This window comes from Theropithecus gelada, chromosome 1 (genome assembly GCF_003255815.1).
Source record: "Theropithecus gelada isolate Dixy chromosome 1, Tgel_1.0, whole genome shotgun sequence".
NCBI lineage: Eukaryota > Metazoa > Chordata > Mammalia > Primates > Cercopithecidae > Theropithecus > Theropithecus gelada.
In genome coordinates, this window is record NC_037668.1 from 183,517,565 (window position 1) to 183,538,495 (window position 20,931).

Sequence of the window (20,931 nt, forward strand, 5' to 3'; positions counted from 1 at the left end):
AAAAAAAAAAAAAAAAAAAAAAAAAAAAAAAAAAAAAAAAAGAAAAAAAAAAGAAAAAAGAGAGAGAGAGAAAAGAAAATCCCATTGCTTTCTTAGAGAGGCTAAGAAGGGCCCTGGTAAAGTATAGCTCTCTATCTCCTGATTCTGTCAAGTGACAGCTAACCCCAAAGGATAAATTTATTATTCAGGCAGCCCCTGATACAAGGAAGAAGTTGCAGAAACGGGCCCTGGGATCAGATAGTACTTTGGAGAACCTCCTGGAAGTGGCTGCCTTAGTCTTTTACAATAGAGACAGGGAGACACAAGAAAGAGGCAGAAGCTTTAAGGGCCACTATGCAAGTCCGCAAACCCCAGAATTCCCAGAATGCATCTGTTAACTGCTACAGATGTGGCAAGAATAGTTATCTCTCTTCTAAAGTATGATGGCTCCCGTACAAGGTTTAATTTCTTTCACTAGGGTAAAACAGCTTGGGGTACAAGTTGTTAGTATATTTCACTTCTTACTTCTGTAGTCTTTGGCACTAGATTCTTTCCTTGTATAATACACATGTTTAACCCATGCGTACTTAACCTTATAAAACTTGTTTTTTCTCTCTCACCTAGACTATCAAACTCCAAATGGTCAGGCAACCAGAGCCTTGGATGATGGCTTCGTTTTTCCAGAGACCCTTAGATAGATCTGGGAGGAATCTGACTTCTGATTTCCCCAAAACAATGCCCCTGTCAGCAGGAAGTAGCTAAGATTGGTCATCATCCATATTCTAATGGCAGTTAGATGTGCCTCTTCAGAGGGGGAAAATGATATGGACTGGAGATAGGGAAATACTGGGCAGAAGAGGGCAGTTCCCTGGCAAAGGCCCTACACCTAGGCCTGGAAACCCACATTGCTAAATGGGAACAGGCATTCCTGTTTTCGTACCCAAATGTTGCCTTTTGGCCTGCCATGCCCCCCCTCCCCGTCCTGTGCCCATATAAACCCCAAACCCCAGGCTCCATGGGCAGATAAACAGAAGAGCAGAGGAGCAGAAGAGTGGCACAGCAGAGAAGGAGAGGAGAGAAGGAGCATCAGAATGTTGAGAGGAGTTCAGCTGGGGACAGTCAGAAGATCAGCCATGGGGTAGCCAAACTCCAGGGGAAGATCATCTCCCCACTCCATCCCTTTTTCACCTCCACCACCATTCTGCTGAGAGCCATCTCCATCATGCACCATCCTTCAAATCTGTGTGTGCCCTGATTCTTGCCGGACACCAGACAAGAACCCAGGTACAAAGAGGGCACTGAGCTGGTTAACACTTAAGCTGTCTCTGGACGGTAGAGATAAAACGGCACTGTGGCGCACCCACTGGGGCTCTGATAATTGCAGGAACCCACCTGTCAAAGCTACTGTGGGGCTGGAGCCCAGAAGTGCTCGCCCTGGCTCCTGCACCTGCCTGTCTGCATGCCCCTCCTTCTGTAAGGGGTTTGAGCATGCAGCAGCTGAACAGATGAGCCACACCCCTGTTGCACCTTCTGCAGTGGGGCCGGCGGGGGGAGGGGCGTCAGGGAACTCTCCCATTTCACATATACAGACTGAAAGTGGGGGGATGGAAAAAGATATTCCGTACAAGCAGAAATAAAGAGGTAAGAATAGCTATACTTACATCAGATAAAATAGACAACAAATCAAAGACTATAAAAAGAGACAAAGAGAGTCACTATATAGTAATAAAGAGGTCAACTTAGCAAGAGGATACAGCAATTATAAATATCTATGTGCCTAACACCAAAGCATCAAAGTACTAATAGATGTAAAAGGAGAGAAAGACCATAATACAATAATAGCAGTGTTAGAACTGATAAACAAATCCAGTAAAGTTTCAGGATACAAAATCAACATACAAAAATTAGTAGCATTTGTATACACCAACAGTGAACAATCTGAAAAGTAAAAAGGAATCCCATTTATGATAGCTACAAAAATATAAAATATATAGGAATCAATTTAACCAAAGAAATGAAAGATCTATACAAGAAAAATTACAAAACACTGAGGAAAGAAACAAAAAAGAAGATATACACAAACGAAAGGTTACTCCATGCTCATGGATTGGAAGAATTAATACTGTCGAAATGACAATACTATCCAGAGTAATTTATAGATTCATCCTATCAAAACACCAATCACATTCTTCAGAGAAATTTTTTTAATCCCACAATTTATATGAAATCACAGAAGACCCCCAAATAGCCAAAGCAATCCTAAGCAAAAAGGACAAAGCTAGAAGCATCATACTACCTGGTTTCAAAAGTTACTACAAAGCTACAGTAACCAAATCAGCACCATGGAAACAGATACATAGATCAACGGGACGGAACACAGAGCCCAGATACAAATCCATGCCTTTACAGCCAACTCATCTTCAACAAATGTGCAAAGAAGATACAATGGGGAAATTACAGTCTCTTCATTAAATGGTGCTAAGAAACCTATATAACTGGACAGGCACAGTGGCTCACACCTGTAATTCCAGCACTTAGGGAGGCCGAGGTGAGCAGATCACCTGAGGTCAGGAGTTTGAGACCAGCCTGGCCAACATGGAGAAACCGTGTCTCTACTAAAAATACAAAATTAGCCGGGCGTGGTGGTGGCACATGCCTGTAATCCCAGTACTTGGGATACTGAGGCAGGAGAATCGCTTGAACCCGGAAGGTGGAGTTTGCAGTGAGCCGAGATGGTGCCATTGCACTCCAGCCTGGGCAACAAAAGCGAAACTCTATCTCAAAAAAAAAAAAAAAAAAAAAAAAGAGAAAGATGAGCAGGGTGAATATAGCAATATAGCTTACAATAATCTATTATATATTTCAAGCTAGGCAGAAGAGAAGAATGTTAATGGTTCCAGTGCAAAGAAAAACAAATATTTAGGGTGATGGATCTCCCAAGTATACTAATTTTATCTTTACAAATTATGTGAATGTGTTTAATTGTCACATGTACCCTGAAACTATGTACATCTATTACAGCAGCGTTAAAAAAAAAACTTGAAATGGTAAGGTAGCATTTTAAACCCAATGTAGGAGTAATAATATCAAATGTAATTGGACTAAATATGCTTACTAAAAGGCAATTGTCAGATTGGATTTAAATGGAAACAAAAATGTAAGAAACAAGATTAGGCTTAAAAGGGGCTTAGCTTAAATATAAGAACAAAGGGATATTAAACAATAAAAAGATGGGAAAAAAGGTAATGACTATTCAAATGGAGACAAAGACTATAAAGCAGGAAGTGTTATTAGAGAAAAAGAATTATTCTAGCAGGGGTCTGTAATTCCAAATTCGCTTGCATCTAACAATGTAGACTCAAATAAAGCAAAAATTGAAAGTACTAAAAAGATAAATGAAAAAATCCAGAGTGGGAGATTAGTAATGTCTCTTCTAACTGATAGAAATGAAAACGAAAACTATCAGTAAAAATATAGAAAATGTGAATGTGCTTAGCCAAATACACCTAACTAACATATACAGAATACTGCACTCAACATTACATGTATTATAGACATTTAAATATAATGAGAGTATCACAAGTAAATTCATGTCAATATATTTGAAATGTCAAATGAAATTGCCAAATTCATAAAATATACAACATACTAAAATGGCATAAAAAGAAACAGAAAATCTAAACAGTCCTATATATTTTGAAGAGATCAAATCTGTGATTAAATTGAGATTGAGATTGAGGCAAGGGTGTCTCAACGTAATGCCACATCTATCTAAAAAGGTAATGGAAGACCTAGGAAGAGCAATAAGGTAATAAAGGAAAATCAAATATATAAATATCTTAAAAAATGAAACTCTTTATTCACAGAGGACATAATTGTGTGTATCAAAGGAATTTGCAGATGAACTTGTAGAATTAACTAATTCAGTACAGTTTTGAAACACTGGTCTATTACATAAAAATCAATTATATTTCTATATGCCAGACAAAGTTAAAAATAAAACTTTAAAAATTTATAAGTACATCAGAAAACATCATTTATAAGTGCATCAGAAAACATCAAAGGTCTAGAAATAAATATAATAGAAAATATATAATAATATTAAGTGGAAAACTATAAAAATTATTAGTTTTAAATAGAAATTAATGAATACATGAATAAATGGAGGAATATGCCAAATCCATGGATTAAAAGATATAGCAGGAAATGATGTCACAGAAAATAGCAAAGGAGGGAGCTCCCAGACTTCATCCTCCACAAAAGCAACTAAGGATATGACAAAAATGGTGAGAATCAGAGCTTTGGAGAATTCTTGAATCTAGTCAAGAACTTATGACAACCAGGGAAAGTCTTGGTGAAGAAAGATGAGGATGCATCATGGTAAAGAAAGTGTGGCATTTTAAATTATCCACATACCCCCCACCCCCAATCTCCACATCAGTGGTGGCCATGATGACAGCAGCCTATATTGTAATGCAGGTTGCTAGTGCCAGAAGGCAAAATATGAATCTTATTTTCAAAAAATTGTGGTTGTTTGTTTTGACCTAAAGTTATCTGGCTCCCTGAACAACTGACACAAGGACTAGCCTTTATTTTGCCATACTTGGAGTGTTTCCAAGGCTGGGGAGGCTTCCCAAGTGAAATGACTAAAAGAATTTAAGGACACAAGTACTGACCATCACAGCTTGGGCCTAGGGACAACAGTTGGGATAGCATTTGACAGACCAAAAAGCTGGGAAAAGATGAAGTTGGGGAAGGATACATAGGGGGTAATAAGAGTTTTCAAAGCTTGTATGTATACCAGAGAATCAAGAAGTCCATATACATACCTAGAACTGGATGTATGCTCAGAAAAGGCATTAGAAGACCCCAAACTTTCACCTCTGGCTGAAATTTAGTTTCCAGGCAAGCGAGGAGTGAAGGCTAAAGAAGAGTTACATAAGTGGCCTGGCTAGCTACGTGTTGAAAGAGCATCCCAACACAGAGCCAATCTACAAAGACCGGTAATTTATTTTTTTCTTCTTTTGTTTTCTTTTTTGGCTCCAAGAATTTACGGAAACTGTCAAAACACTATATGACCACAGGCTAACAGGACTAAGACTTCAGTGGCCACATATGACAAAGAATACAGACTTTACAAAAATAGTTGAGAAAAGTCACTAAATAAACAACACCAACCCCAAAGGCAGAACAACAAATCCTGGGGAGTTTCTAATTTCCTTGGGAGAATCTAATTTCCACAATTGCTACATTATGATATTAAAAAGTCCAGTCTTCACAAAAAACTATGAGGTACACACACACACACACACACACACACACACACACACACACACACAGCATGGCCCATTCACAGGAAAAAAGAACCAATGGAAATTGTCCATGAGAAGTCCAGCCATTGTACTTACTAGTCTTTAAATCGATTGTCTCAGATATGCTCAAAGAACTAAAGGAAACCATGGACAAAGAAACTTACAAATACCCGGGAGAATGATGTCTCACCGAAAGAGAGTACCAAACTGGCCGGGCATGGTGACTCACACCTGTAATCCTAGCACTTTGGGAGGCTGTAGGTAAGCGATCACCTGAGGTCACGAGTTTGAGACCAGTCTGGCCAACATGGTGAAACCCCATCTCTACTAAAAATACAAAAATTAGCTGGGCATGGTGGTGTGTACCTGTAGTCCCAGCTACTCAGGAGCCTGAGGCAGGGGAATCGCTTGAACCTGGGAGGCAGAGGTTGCAGTGAGCCAAGACTGCACCACTGCACTCCAGCCTGGGTGACAGAGTGAGACTCTGTCTCAAAAAAAAAAAAAAAAAAAAAAAGAGAGTGAGAAATTACAAAAGGTACCAAATAAAAATTGTGGGGCTGAAAAGCACGATAACTTTGTTTTTTTTTTAAACTTTTAATTTTTGTGAGTACTCAGGTGTATATATTCATGGGATATATGAGATGTTTTGATACAGGCATGCAATATATAATTGTTACATCATGAAAGATGGGGTATTCATCCACTCAAGCATCTATCTTTTGTGTTACAAACAATCCAATTATGTTCTTTTAGTTATTTAAAAATGTATGATTAAATTATTATTGAAAATAGTCACTCTGTTGTGCTATCAAATACTAGGATTTATTCATTCAAATTACTTTTTTGTACCCATTAACTATCCTTATCTCCCCCTCACCACCCTACACAACTCACCCTCCCCCAACCCCACAACTACCCTTCCTAGCCTCTGGTAACCATCCTTCTACTCTCTATCTCCATGGATTCAATTGTTTTGATTTTTAGATCCCACAAATATGTGAGAACACACGATGTTTGTCTTCCTGTGCCTGGCATATTTCACTTAACATAATGACCTCCAGTTCCATCCATGTTGTTGCACATGATTGAATAGTATCTTTTTATGGCTGAATAGTATTCCATTGTGTATAGGAGCACATTTTCTTTATCCATTCATCTGGATCCATTTCTTTATCCATGTCCATCTTGATGGACATGTAGGTTGCTTCCAAATCTTGGCTATCGTTAACAGTGCTATAACAAACATGGGAGTGCAGATAACTCTTCGATAACTGATTTCCTTTCTTTTGGGTATACCCAGCAGTGGGGTTGCTGGATCTTATGATAGCTCTATTTTTAGTTTTTTGAGGAACCTCCAAATTGTTCTCCATAGTGGTTGTACTAATTTACATTGCCACCAACAGTGTGCAAGGGTTTCTTTTTCTCCACATCCTTGCCATCATTTATTATTGCCTGTCTTTTGGATATAAGCCATTTTAACTGGGGTGAGATGACATCACATTGTAGTTTCAATCTGCATTTCTCTGATCAATGATGTTGGGCACCTTGAAAAGTACATTAATTTTGAGCTAAACGAAAATAAAAACATCACATGCCAAAGCCTATGGGATGCAGTGAAAACACTGCTCAAAAAAAACCTTATAAATGCAGATATTAAAAAAGGAGATACCAAGTAAATAATCTAGCCTTACAGTTTCAGGAACTAGATAAAGAAGAGGATGCTAAATCTGTTTTTGTTGTTGTTTTTTTTAGAGATGGGGTCTTACTCTGTTGCTTAGGCTGGAGTACAGTGGCGTGATCATAGCTCACTGCAGCCTCAGCTTCCTGGGCTCAAGCAATCCTCCCACCCCAGCCTCACAAGTAGCTGGGACTACAGGCATGTGCCACTACGCCTGGTTAATTTTTTAATTTTTTGTAGAGGCAGGGTCTCATTATGTGCTCAGGCTGGTCTCAAACTCCTAGGTTCAAGGTATCCTTCTGCCTTGGCCTCCAAAGTGCTGGGATTACAGGTATGAGCCACTGCACCCAGCCAAGCTAAATCTAAAACCAGCAGAAGAAAGGAATAATAAAGACCAGAATGGAGGTAAACAAAATAGGGAGCAGAAGCATCTACTCTCTGAGAGCAATAGAGACCATCAACAGAAACAACAGCTTTTTCTTTTGAAAAGATAACAAAATTGACAAACATTTAGCTAGACTTATCAAGAAAAAAGGGAAAAGAATTAAATTATTAACACCAGAAATAAAAGTGAAAATATTACAACCAAACTTACAGAAATAAAAAGGATTATAAGAGACTACTATAAACAATTTTATGGCAACAAATTAAGTAATCTAAATAAACAAAGTTCAAGAAATGCACAAACTTCTAAAACTTACCCAAGAAAAAATAAATAGTTCGAATGGGAGATTGAACCAATAATCAAGAACCACCCAACAAAGAAAAGCTCAGGACCTGATGACTTCACTAATAAATTCTACGTAACATTTCAAGAAGAATGAACATCAATTCTTCTTAAACTCTGTCAAAATATTGAAGAAGAGGAGATGCTTCCTAACTCATTCTGAGGTCAGCATGATCCTGATAATAAATCAGACAAAGGCAACCCACAAAAGCTATGGACCAACATTCCTTATGGATATAGACACAAAAATCCTCAATACGTATAATGTGAACATATCAAATCCAGTAGAATATTAACAGGAGTTTACACATCAAGGCCGGGCGTAGTGGCTCACGCCTGTAATCCCAGCACTCTGGGAGTCAGAGGCAGGAGGATCACTTGAGGTCAGGAGTTCAAGACCATCCTAGACAACATGGTGAAACCCCATCTCTACTAAAAATACAAAAATTAGCCAGGCATAATGGCACATACCTGTAATCCCAGCTACTCCGGAGGCTGAGGCAGGAGAACTGCTTGAACCTGGGAGGTGGAGGTTGCAGTGAGCTGAGATTGCACCACTGCACTCCAGCCTGGGTGACAGAGCAAGACCTTGTCTCAAAAACAAAAACAAAAACAAAAACAAAAACAAAGAAAGAGAGAAAGAAAGACTCAATGAAAAATAATCATCTCAATTGATGGAGAGAAAGCATTTGACAAAATCCAACACTCTTTCATGATAAAATCATCCAACAAACTAGAAATAAGAAGAAAACATCCTCAACATGATAAAGGGCAAAGTTACAGGAAACATAGTCAATGGTGAAAGACTGAAAGTTTTGCCCCTCAGCTCAGGAAGAAGACAAGGATGTCTTCTTTCACTGTTTCTATTTAGCATTGTACTGGAAGTTCTAGCCAGAGCATTTAGCCAGAGCACTTATGCAAGAAAAGAAAAGAAAAATGTCCATATTGGGAAGGTACAAGCAAAGCTATTTTATTCAGAAGTGACATGTGACACGATCCAATGTATAGAAAATTCTAAAGAATCCACAAAATACTATTAAGCCTAGTAAACAAATCAAGCAAAGTTTTAGGATACAAGTTCGATATGCAATAATCAGTTGTATTTCTATATACTAACAATGAACAATCTGAAATGAAATAAAAATAGATCCACTTACAATAGCATCAGAAAGAATTAAATACTTATAAATGTAATCATGAAAATGTAAAACTTGTAAACTAAAAATTACGAAGTGTTGCTGAAAGAAATTAAAGAAGAATTAAAGAAAAATAAATCCTGTGTTCATAAATTGGAAGATTGAATATGGCAATACTACCCAAAATGATCTACAGATTCAGTGCAATCTCAATCCAAACCCTAATGATTATTTTTTGAAGAAATGGAAAAGTTGGTCCAAAAACTCACATAGAATTGCAAGCTATCCCAAATAGCCAAAACTATCTTGAAAAAATAAAATTGAAGGACTCACATCTCCTGATTTAAAAACTTACTACAAAATACGGTTATCAAAATAGTGTGGTACTAGCATAAAAATAAACATAGAGATCAGTGGAATTGAATTTTGATTCCAAAAATAAAAACATGCATATACAGTCAATTTATTTTTGACTAGCATGTCTACACCTTTCAATGGGGGGAAAGAAGAGTCTCTTCAACAAATGGTGCTGGATCAATTGACTATCCATATACAAAAGAATGAAGTTAAACTCTTTCCTCACACCACACAAAAAAAGTAACTCAAAATGAATAACAAACTTAAGTGTAGATGCTAATACTTTAAAGCTCTTGGATAAAACAAAGAGGTAAATCTTCAAGACCACGGAATTGGCAAAAATTTTTAAATATGACACTAAAAGCACAAGCAAAAATGAAAGAAAACACAAATTGGACTTCACCAAAATTGAAAACTTTTGTGCATCAAAGAACATTAATGGAAGTAAATATTTGCAAATCATATATCTGATAAGAATCTAGTATCTAACCTTTCAGACAAGCAAATGCTAAGGGAATTTGTTGCCACCAGATCTGTCTTACAAGAGGTCCTTAAGGGAGTGCTAAATATGGAAATGAAAGACTGTTATTGACTACCACAAAAGCACACTTAAGTACATAGACCATTGACACTATAAGGCAACTACAAAATCAAGTCTGCATAATAACCAGCTAATGAGGACAGAATCAAATCCACACCTATCAATATTAATCTTGAATGTAAATAGGCTAAATGTCCCAAGTAAAAGGCACAGAGTGGCAAGCTGGACAAACAAGCAAGACCCAACTCTTTACTATCTTCAAGAGAATCATCTCACATGCAATGATACCCATAGGCTCAAAGTAAAGAGATGGAGAAAATCTACCAAGCAAATGGAAAACAAACAAAAAAGGCAGAGGTTGCTATTCTAATTTCAAACAAAACAGTCTTTAAATCAACAACAATCAAAAAAGACAAATGAAGGCATTACATAATGGTAGAGGTTTAATTCAGCAAGACTTACCCATCCTAAATACATATGTATGCAACCAATACAGGAGGTCCCAGGATCATAAAATAAGTTCTTGGAGACCTGCAAAGACACTTAGACAATCACACAAAAACAGTGGGAGACTTCAACACCCCACTGATGGTATTAGATATTTGAGGCAGAAAACTAACAAACATTTTCCAGACCTGAACACAACACTTGACCCAAATGGACCTAACTGACATCTACAGACATTTTCACCCCAAAACAACAGAACATACATTCTTCTCATCTGCACATGGAACATACTCTAAAATTGGCCACATAAGAGCCAGGTGCAGTGGCTCACACCTGTAATCCCAGCACTTTGGGAGCCTGAGGCAGGAAGATCACCTGAAGTCAGGAGTTCGAGACTAGCCTGGCCAACATGGTGAAACCCCATCTCTACTAAAAATACAAAAATTAGCCAAGTGTGGTGGCGGGCGCCTGTAATCCCTGCTCTTCAGGAGGCTGAGGCAGGAGAATTGCTTGAACCCAGGAGGTGGAGGTTGCAGTGAGCCAAGATCGTGCCATTGTACTCCAGGCTTGGCGACAAGAGCAAGACTCTGTCTCAAAAAAAAAAAAAAAAAAAAAAAATTGGCCACATAATCAGCCATAAAACAACTCAGCAAACAAAAAACTGAATTTATACCAACCACACTGTTGGCCCATGGCACAATAAAGATAGAAATCACTAAGAAAATCACTAAAAAGATCACTCAAAACCATACATGGAAACTAAACAACCTGCTCCTGAGTGAATTCTGAGTAAACAATAAAATATATATATAAAATATATATCTCCTGAAAAAGATACACAGACACACACACATGCACACACACACACATACACACAGTCTATTATCTATCTATCTATCTGTCTATCTTTCTATCTCTTTTTCATTCCTATCATAAAGAAGGACAAGAAGCAGTTCACATTGATGTAGGAAGGACAGCATATGTATTTACTGTCTTGCCATTATTATATTAACTTTTCTATCCTCTGACATAATGTAATTCAATGGGCCCCAAATCATCTAGATACTATATTAGTCCACATTATCAATAGTATGATATGCATCGTATCACATGTACCATATACATTAGGCAAGATAAACAATAAAGGTTAAGCATTTTTGGGGCCTTAGTAAGACACATATGCTCCAGAAGTGAATAAATCCTACCAAGACTGAATGGTCCACCATATCAGTAAAGGTTCTAGAATCCAGTGTGATCTGGTGCATATTTGGACATCCTCTCCAAAATAAAGGACATAGATTGCATTTCATCTTTCACTACTAAGAAGGAAGCATAAAATCTGGTAGACTTCTTTATGTTTTAGAAACAGCATATTTCACACTTGAAAATACTTTTCTGAAATAAAAGGCTGCCAGATGTTAGGGGGACCCAGAGTAGGAAAGTATTTTTGCTGCAAGTCAAGGTTCTGGTATAAATAGCCCTACCACTTAGGCCATACAACACAACAGAGCCCATGGTTTTAGGAGTATCAGTAGTGGGAAAAGACAATGGAGTTTATGACAAACCTGAAAAGGATAATTTTGGAATAGATCCGTAAAGTTCTGGAGTAAGACCATGTTATCTGCAGCAAAAAACTACACTACTCAAAAAATACTTGAATGTGCTATTGAGCTATGGTAAAGTAAGAGAGCCTGTCCATGTGATATCAAGTGAGCAGAAAGACAGACCTACCCATCTGATATGGTTTGGATCTGTGTTCCCGCCCAAATATCATGCTGAAATGTAATCTCCAATGTTGGAAGTGGGGCCTGGTAGGAGATTATTAGCTCGTGGGACGGTTTCTTATGAATGGATTATCACATCCTTGGTACTGTCCTCACCATCATGAGTGAGCTCTCATGATATCTGATTGGTTAAGTGTGTAGCACGTACCCCTTTCTTCCTTTGGCTCCAACCAAGTGAAGTTCTGGCTCCCCTTTCACCTTCTGTCATTACTGTAAATTTTCTGAGGCCTCCCCAGAAGCCAAGCAGATGCCAGCATTATGCTTCCCATATAGCCTGTGGAACCATGAGCTAAATTAAATATCTTTTCTTTATAAATTACCCAGCCTCAGGTATTTCTTTATAGCAGTGTGAGAATAGACTACTATACCATCATAAGCTGGGTTATTCAAGATCACCCAGTTATAAGTGGCGCAACAGTAATTCATCATAAAATAGAAATGGTACATCTGGAATCAGGCAAGAGGCAGGTCAGAAGGTACAAGAAACTACCTAAGCAGGTGACCCAGACACCCATGTCATTACCACTGTGGCACTGCCACTTCACTGTCTTCACATCTATGGCTGGTCACATTGATGACCAGCTGACAGGAGAGGAAAAAAGCTGAACCTGTTTCATGAATGGACCATCTCAATATGTTGGTGAAAATGAATAGCTGAAGCCCTTCTCGGTGGTGATCCTGAAAGATGATGGGGAGAGAAAATCCCCTGCGACCCCATGAGCAGAACTTTGGGCAGTGAACCTGTGCATTCGTTTGTGTGGAAAGAGAAGTAGCCCAGGGTAAGAACATATACATACTCATGGGCAGTGATGAATGGCTTGGCTGGTAAGCCAGGGGCTTAAAAGGAGGAAGATTAGAATACTGGGGAAGAACAGGTCTGGGAATATACACATGTGGATGGAACGATGAGAATAAACATGACGTGGGAAGATCTTTGTATTCTGTCTTAAAGCCCACCAAAAAACAACTACCATGAAAGAGGCACTAAACAACCAAGCAGACAAAATGACACTCTGCCGGTTGATGCCAGCAAGGCTCTGTCATAAGCCACTCCAGTGCTGGCACAGTGAGCTCATGGACAGAGCTCTAGGTGGCAGCGATGGAGGCTATGTACAGACCAACAGCATGTGCCCATGTTTGAGTGCCAAACACTCAAGTTGCAGGCAACAGAAACAAATGCAGAGCCCCCAGTATAGTAACATCCCTAATAAAAACCAGCCACTTAGTGACAAACTGATTACACTGAACCCCTTCTACTCTGGAAGGAGCAGCAATTTATTTTGACTGGAACTGACATGTATCTTGCCTGCAAGGTCTCAGACAGCATCACCACCTCGGGACTTACAAGTGATTGATCCCTCAATGGGATCTCACATAACATTGCCTCTGACCAAAGGATATACTTCATAGCAAAGAAGGTGTGGCAATGGCCAATGGGTACCATGAGGATGAGATCTACTAATTCTATTTCCTTTGAGAGCTACTGGCTTGATAGAGTGATGGAGCCACTTTTTGAAGGCAAAGCTGTGAAAGCAGCTTGGAGCTACCGGAATACTGGGGGTGAATGATCATACCTTGGGAAAATGAGGCATCATCTTCCAGGATAAATCAAAGACCATTATAAGGTATGTCTTCAGTAGTAGAATACATGGGCCCAGATACCAAGGAATGAAAGAAGTGTTCCGTTTACCTCTCAGTATCAGTGACTGACTTAGAGAAATTTGTCATCTTTATACCTTTAGGTTCTGTAGGTCTAGACCAGGGCTGTCCAATAAAAATACAATGTGAGCCACATATATAATCTAAAATTTTCTAGTAGTCACATTGAAAAAGCTAAAAAGAAAAGGGTGAAATTAATTTTAACAGTGTATTTTATTTACCCACATGTACCAGTCACATTTCAAGTGCTCAATGGCCATATGGGGCTAGTGGCTGCTGTAATGGACAGTGCCAGTCTAGAGATCCTAGTTCCTAGAGGCAGAATGCTTCTACTAGTGGAAATAGTAGGTGTTCAGTCGCGTTAAGCTCCTTATGCTGAGAAGTCAGCAGGCAAGCAAAGGAGTCACTGTACTGATAGGGTAATTGATCCTAATCATTAAGATCATGGTACATAGCAGGGATACTGGACAATTCACTTGCCACTCTTGGTATTCCCTGGCCCAATTTGTATGATAGGTTCACAAGTGAAGCAGCCACAGCCTGAGAAGTCATGATGACTAGGGGCTCAGATATCCCAGAGATGAGAGTCTAGTAAGACCCCAAGACCAGCAGAGGTGCTAGCTGAGCATGAGAGGAATCTAGGATGGGGAGTAGGAGAGGAAGAAGAGGAGTATTAGCAATGGTCTTCAGATAAGGTAGAGTAATGTGAGCCTGCCTTTCTCAAATACGTTTCCCAGGACAAGAAACCATCAGATTCCTGGAGGAGCTACTCCAAGGTGAGGTGAAATTTCTATACAAAGCAAATGGACAGTAGTGGGTGGTACTGGGTACTACCCAGAATCTCCCTTCAGGGCCAAAGCGCTCATTTGCCTAGATGCCTGAGTGTTTTCTGCTGATGACCCAGAGATGAGGCCCCTTCTGGAAGTTGCTTCAGCCAAAGGAAACTGCCTGGCTACAAACCCTAGGTTATATCCTCCGCAGGGGCATTCACATCTCCTATGGATCAGTGTGGAAGAACTAAAGCTCAAATTAAATTTCTTACCTCACCGAGGGACAACTCTGAAGGGCCACGCTGGCATCAGAGCTTCTCATGGCATCTGCTGAGGCCTGTTGTGATTGCTCCACAGATGAGCATCTGCCTCTCCCCAGTCCTGCCTTCCTCACTCTCTTATAGGTATTATTCCCGAGAGCACTCCTTAACAAACATCCCTTCACAAATCTCAGCCTCCAAGTAACTTGACAGAAGAAGAATCCACATTATTTAAAACCCCAGAGTGAGAACTAGATAAGAAAGTAGAAATGAACAATCTTGACCATCATCACTTCATTCATTTACGATTACATCTTATTTTCATGATGCCCTTCTATAGTTTTGTAGGAGAAAAAAGACATAGTCATTACCCCCTAACCACCTCTCCATTTCCAACAAAGCATGGTTCCTCCTTTGGCTTATGTTCCTTAAGGAACATAAGATTACAGATGTTCTCTTAGATTTGAAAAAACCTAGTTGCCTTGTCTATCCCTGATTTTAAACACTTGCCTATTTTAGGTGCTTTCTCACAGTATACTTTGTAGTCGTCACTGATCTTCTCTACGGCTATCTTTGGATTCTTGTAGCAAAGCTCCTCAAAGGACATTTTAGTTACGTCTGTGAAGTAAGGAAAACAGAGATAGAGTTTAGTTGTCCAAAGTCTAGGTTCAAAGATTCATATACTTTTGTTGAAGGTATTGCCTTTAAAATACCGGGCGCAGTGGGTCACACCTGTAATCCCAGCACTTTGGGAGGCTGAGATGGGCGAATCACTATGTCAGGAGATCAAGACCATCCTGGCTAACATGGTGAAACCCCGTCTCTACTAAAAATACAAAAAAATTAGCTGGGCGTGGTGGCGGGAGCCTGTGGTCCCAGCTACTCGGGAGGCTGAGGCAGGAGAATGGCATGAACCCGGGAGGTGGAGCTTGTAGTGAGTCGAGATCGGGCCACTGCACTCCAGCTGGGCGACACAGGGAGACTCCGTCTCAAAAAAAAAAGTTATTTAAAGAGGCCAATAGTGTTTTAATGGGATGTTTACAGAAATAATACAAGTTCCCTAAGCTAAATTATAAGCAAGGAAATAAGCCTCCTCTCCCCTCCAGAATGAGAAGATCCTCTCCTTCTTAAGGAAAACTGACCCATGGAGATTATTTGCCTGAGAGATGCTAGGGTAACCGAGATATGACTTGAAAGAGCTACTATTTTTTAATTCATATATGAGAAGTAACTCATACAAATGAATGGCTTCTCCTGCAAAGCATCCATCTGTTGAGGGATTGAGTATTTGTTCTTTTGCAGAGACGGGATTTTGCCATGTTGCCCAGGCTAGTCTTGAACTCCTAGGTTCTAGCAATACTCCTGCCTTGGCCTCCTGAAGTGTGGGGATTAAAGGCGTGAGACCACACCTACAAATGCATTTCAAACATTCTACTATTGCTTCAAAAAAAATTGAAGCCCCTAAGAATAACAAATGGCAAAGAACATGCTATGCTATGTTTTCCCTTTCTCAGCTCTGACTTCAGGAATTACTTTCAGAATTAACTTACATATCTGAATATTATCAATAGTTACAAATCATTGTCCTTTGGAGTGGATTATTGTTTTCTAGAAAGAGCCATATATCATTTTAAGTTATGCATCATGAATTGAGAGGGAATACGTTTTTGTATCCAAAATGTGGTGAGACAATGAGGCTGAGATAGCAAGGGAAGTTTTAACAATGATCTGGGTAACAGAAGCAGAATAGTAGCACCTTACTTCCTATCGAGGAGAAATATTCATTTGGGTTGTGAGTTCTGGGATTTAGAGTATATCTAAATGCACAGAGTTCTCCTGGAACTCTCTAGGTAGTTCAGTACTTTCTGAAGCTATACTATTTAAGTCTAAAAAGAGTACTGGGGTGTGGACTCGTGAATGTGAGTTATTCTTATGTCATCATCATCATCATCATCTTCATCATGTATAATCAAGGGGAATCTGACCATAAGTGTTATGAGCAGTGGATTATTTCTGCAGTGGATCCAGGTTTCTGATCCTGTATCAATTCCTTCCTTGCTGAGCAACCTTGGGCAAGTCTTTTCACCTTTCTGGAAGTCATGTTTCCCTGTATAAAAGATGATAGTGGTTGGGTATGGTGGCTCACACCTGTAATCCCAGCACTTTGGGAGGCCAAGACAGGTGGATCACTTGAGGTCAGGAGTTCGAGACCAGCCTGGCCAACATGGTGAAACACTGTCTCTACTAAAATACAAAAATTAGCAGGGCGTGGTGGCAGGTGCCTGTAATCCCAGCTACTCAGGAGGCTGAGGCAGGAGAATCGCATGAACCTGGGAGGCAGAGGTTGCAGTGAGGCAAGATCGCTCCATTGCACTCCAGCCTGGGTGACAAAGGGAAACTCCATCACAAAAAAAAATTAATTTTTTAAAAGTATCACACATAGGCCAGGCATGGTCACTCATATCTTTAATACAAGCACTTTGGGAAGCCAAGACGGGAGAATGACTTCAGCCCAGGAGTTCAAGACTGGCCTGGGCAGCATGACAAGACTCCACCTCTACAAAAAATAAAAAATTAGCTGGGTGTGGTGGTACATGCCTGTAGTCCCACCAACTTAGGAAGCTGAGGTGGGAGCATCACTTCAGTCTGGGAAGTCATGGCTGCAGTGAGCTGTGATGGTTCCACTGCACTCCATCTCAAAAAAAAAGGATAGTATTCTAGCTCTGATACTCTGTGAGTTTAGGGTACAGCTTGAGACACCAGCCTACCTGGGATTCAGGGCCCTGACTTGGCCAAATGCAAAGAAGGCCCTTTATTAGGCCAGACTTGTGCTCCAAAAAAGCAGTGATAGAGGAAGTAATGATATGTGCTTTGGAGAGGGACAAGGAGCTTCCATGGAGGGTGCTTCACATTCTTACTGGCTATCCCTGGTGCCCCATAGCCACCCAAAGTAATGCCCATTGCCCAACATATGTGTGGTGAAATTTACCAGCCATGTTTTCTTCTACTTTGGTCTTGATTCCTGGGAAAGAATCTAAGATCCTCAGGATTTAGAGAGAGAGTGGAATCTCTATGGTTAAAAAAGAGGGCCTGTTCATGCTAGATTTAAATATTTTATGCTCAAGCATGGCTCTGAGGGGCAAGCATCCAGGGCATCTTGGTTTGTATATAGAGTGCATATTAAAGTTTTAAAAAAGAGTCGGATTTACTTAGCACCTGCTTGTTATGTAAATACATTACCTCTAATCCTAAACAAATTAGGGGCCATTATCTCCACTGCACAGATAAAGAAATTAGGTTCAGAGAGATGGAGTAGCTTGCCAAAGCTCACAGAGCATATGAATGGTACAACTGAATTTTCAAAGCTTTTGCTTACTCTTTATCCATGTTTTTCAAAGTGTAGGTCATGACTCACAAGTGTGCCAAAAAATAAATGGTGACATTGTTAGCTTTTATATGACATGAAACATAATAGAATAAAGAATGTTAGAGTACAGCATCTTACGTAATAAGGGCAAGTATTGCTTTGGAAATTTTTTTCCATATATATGTGCACACGTATATACTTACGTTTAAGTAATTATGAAGTCAAACATATTTATTGTGGATCAAAGTTTGAGAGATATGCAGTATTCCAACTGTCTCAACATACATAATTAAAGCAGTATGCTCAATTTGAATAATAATTACTAACATTTACAGTATTGAACTCTTAAGTGATTGTCAAACATTGTACTAATAGCTTTCATAGATGATCTCAGGTCACCTGCACAACAAGTTTGTTGTTATTCTCATTTTACAGATGAGAAAACTGGGGGTCAAAGAGAGGTTAAATACATTGCTCAAGCATACAAGTCAATAGGAGAGCACCGGGGTAACCCCAGACTTCTGGGACAGCAAAGCCTTTTGTTCCTAACGACATCTCTCCACTGCCTGGGTGGGCTGGTGTGTTATGTTAGGGAAGCGGGCGACTGTAAAACATGTTCACAGAAATGCACTTGGACCCTATTCTGGAGGAAATGTGGTGAGGTGGAACATGCTTATCAGATGCATGAAACGAAGTATTCAGCATCAACTGTGGTGATGCTTTGGTGGGCAAGAGTCCAGCTACACTTGAGCACCCTGGCTCCCTCAGATCCAGCAGGGAGCTCCATGGTGAGTCTGTCTGGATTAAAATCCTGACTGCAACTTACTCTGATCCTGGGGAGGTCACATCCTCTCTGTGCCTCAGTTACTTAGTACATATCTCATAGGCTATTTTGATGATCCAATCAGGTAATCTCTGCATTGCATAGTGCTGACGCTTAGTAAATAATTAGTAAATGTTAAATATTATTTTCCAGTTGCCTATATGTAAAGGTCAAAAAAATTACAGTGACTGCTCTGACCTGTTAGAAACACTGGAGATGTCAGCTCTACCTGAAGAGACCCTCCTTGTTTCAGGTCCTCAGTAGCTATCTTTCGCCACTGCATATAGTCCATTTCCTTCATGTCAGCCAAAGCCTGGCTTAACTCTAGAGAATGCTGAATCCTCTTATAAAGAAGAATGTTCTCTTCTTTGCCTATAAATTCTCTTTTATGCTGTCTGGAGCTGATGAACTTATTCTGTGTCTAAGAGAAGAGGGTGAGGGGAAGACTGTATTTGTTACAGGAATTAGACCAGAAGCAATAGTTTTGTAATAACTCAGTGTTCTATGCCTCCCTGTCACATGGCTATTACACAGGTTGTTTTCATGTGTTAAGAACCATTGCTTCTTTACATGCCAACCCCCACCCTTTTCTAATCGAACTCATTTTCTATAAGGGAGAAATTTTCTATGATTGTGACTTTTTCAAAGTCATCTTATGCACTGAGTCCTTTTCCTTGAGAGGTTTAGCTTTAGAACAACAGGGACCATGCCAATCTTTGGTTGACTCTAGGAAAAATAACAATTTCATTTACTTTAACACATAGGCCTTTTAAAACAGCAATTACTCTCTCTTCTTCCCTCATCCTCATGATTCCTTCCCAACTCAAAGTCCTTCCTACCGTAAAAAGGAGAAACCAGTAGTCCTCTTCATCCAGGAACTCATCATACCAGGGACTCAGCATCTGAAAGCCAAACACAGCCTATGCATTATGAGGTGGATGGTCAGCTTGCTGCATCTTTCCTGAATATGTTCACCTGGGAGCAGAGTAGGCTGAAGATTCTGGGTTCTGTAATTGGGAGATCTAATGGAACAGCAAACATTAGCTATGACCAACTAGGAGGCATTCTTTTATCTCTGAATAGAGCAGCTAACACAGCCTCTCTCTAAGTCTCAGAGAAAAGTACTAAATATTTACTTAAGAAGAGAGATGACAAATAATTTACAGAACTATTACTTAACATCTGCGTATTATTTCATTCTTTTCCAAAGTAATATCCCATTTTTTCTCAAAATGGCCCTGAAAACCAAGCGTCTTTCTTCGGTGTGTCTACTCATATCTCCCACACCAACTTACAACAAAACCTGTGAGTTAGTGCTTAGCTAGATATTTTAACCCATGCTCTCAGTTTCACTCATTCATTCATTTGACAAATGCTTTGTGAATGCCTCCTATGTGTCAGGCACTTTACGAATTGCTGGCAATATAGAGATCAACATGCTGCAAGTGTTGGTACAAGGAGCTCAACTTCCAGCATGAACAGCAGCATAACACATGCTCTAACAGGGGTATGAACAAAGCTTCTGATTCAGTCAGGGAAATCCAGGAAGAATTCATAAAGGTAAGGGGGTTTAATCTAATGTGCACGTTGCAGGATAAGTAGGAGCTCATCATAGGGAAGTTGAGTAAAGATCATGCCAGGCAGTAGAAAGAGCTTAAACAAAGGCATGGGGATGGGAAAGAACATGTTTGGGAATGATGAGTACTCCAGTGTGGGCTGAAATGTAGCATTCATGTGAAGAGCCCAGGGATGGGGAAGTGGCAAGAGAGGAAGCAGAGATGCGTTGGAATTATATATAAGGGACTTGAATGACTTGCTGAGTAATCTGGGGATTATTTTGTAGGCAATGAATTGTTGATAGTAATTTTTAAGAATGTAAGATTATCTCCGCCAACTGCCTCAATCATGCAGCCAAAAGGTAAGTTTAGGGATATAAATTTTAGTAGCTTTAACAAATCTCCTTGGCTCCTGGGAAACTTGAGTGAAGTATATTCCTGAGACAATTCAGTTCAGTGATTGAATCTGAGCAATATGTAATGTAATATAATGTTACTCATTAATAAGTAACTGTAAATATGCATTAAATATAAA

General features: G+C 39.6%; 1 protein-coding gene across 1 annotated transcript in view; it reads right to left on the bottom strand.

Annotated features, from left to right (window-relative positions):
* Nucleotides 1-20,931, bottom strand: part of RGSL1 (regulator of G protein signaling like 1) — a 101,210-nt gene that overhangs the window by 48,329 nt on the left and 31,950 nt on the right. The window contains exons 7-9 of the mRNA XM_025353640.1: nt 19,680-19,742; nt 19,039-19,261; nt 15,161-15,268 (exon numbers count right to left, since the gene is read on the bottom strand). Of these exons, the coding sequence (XP_025209425.1) occupies nt 15,161-15,268; nt 19,039-19,261; nt 19,680-19,742 (394 nt within the window). The remainder of the gene's footprint in view (nt 1-15,160; nt 15,269-19,038; nt 19,262-19,679; nt 19,743-20,931) is intronic.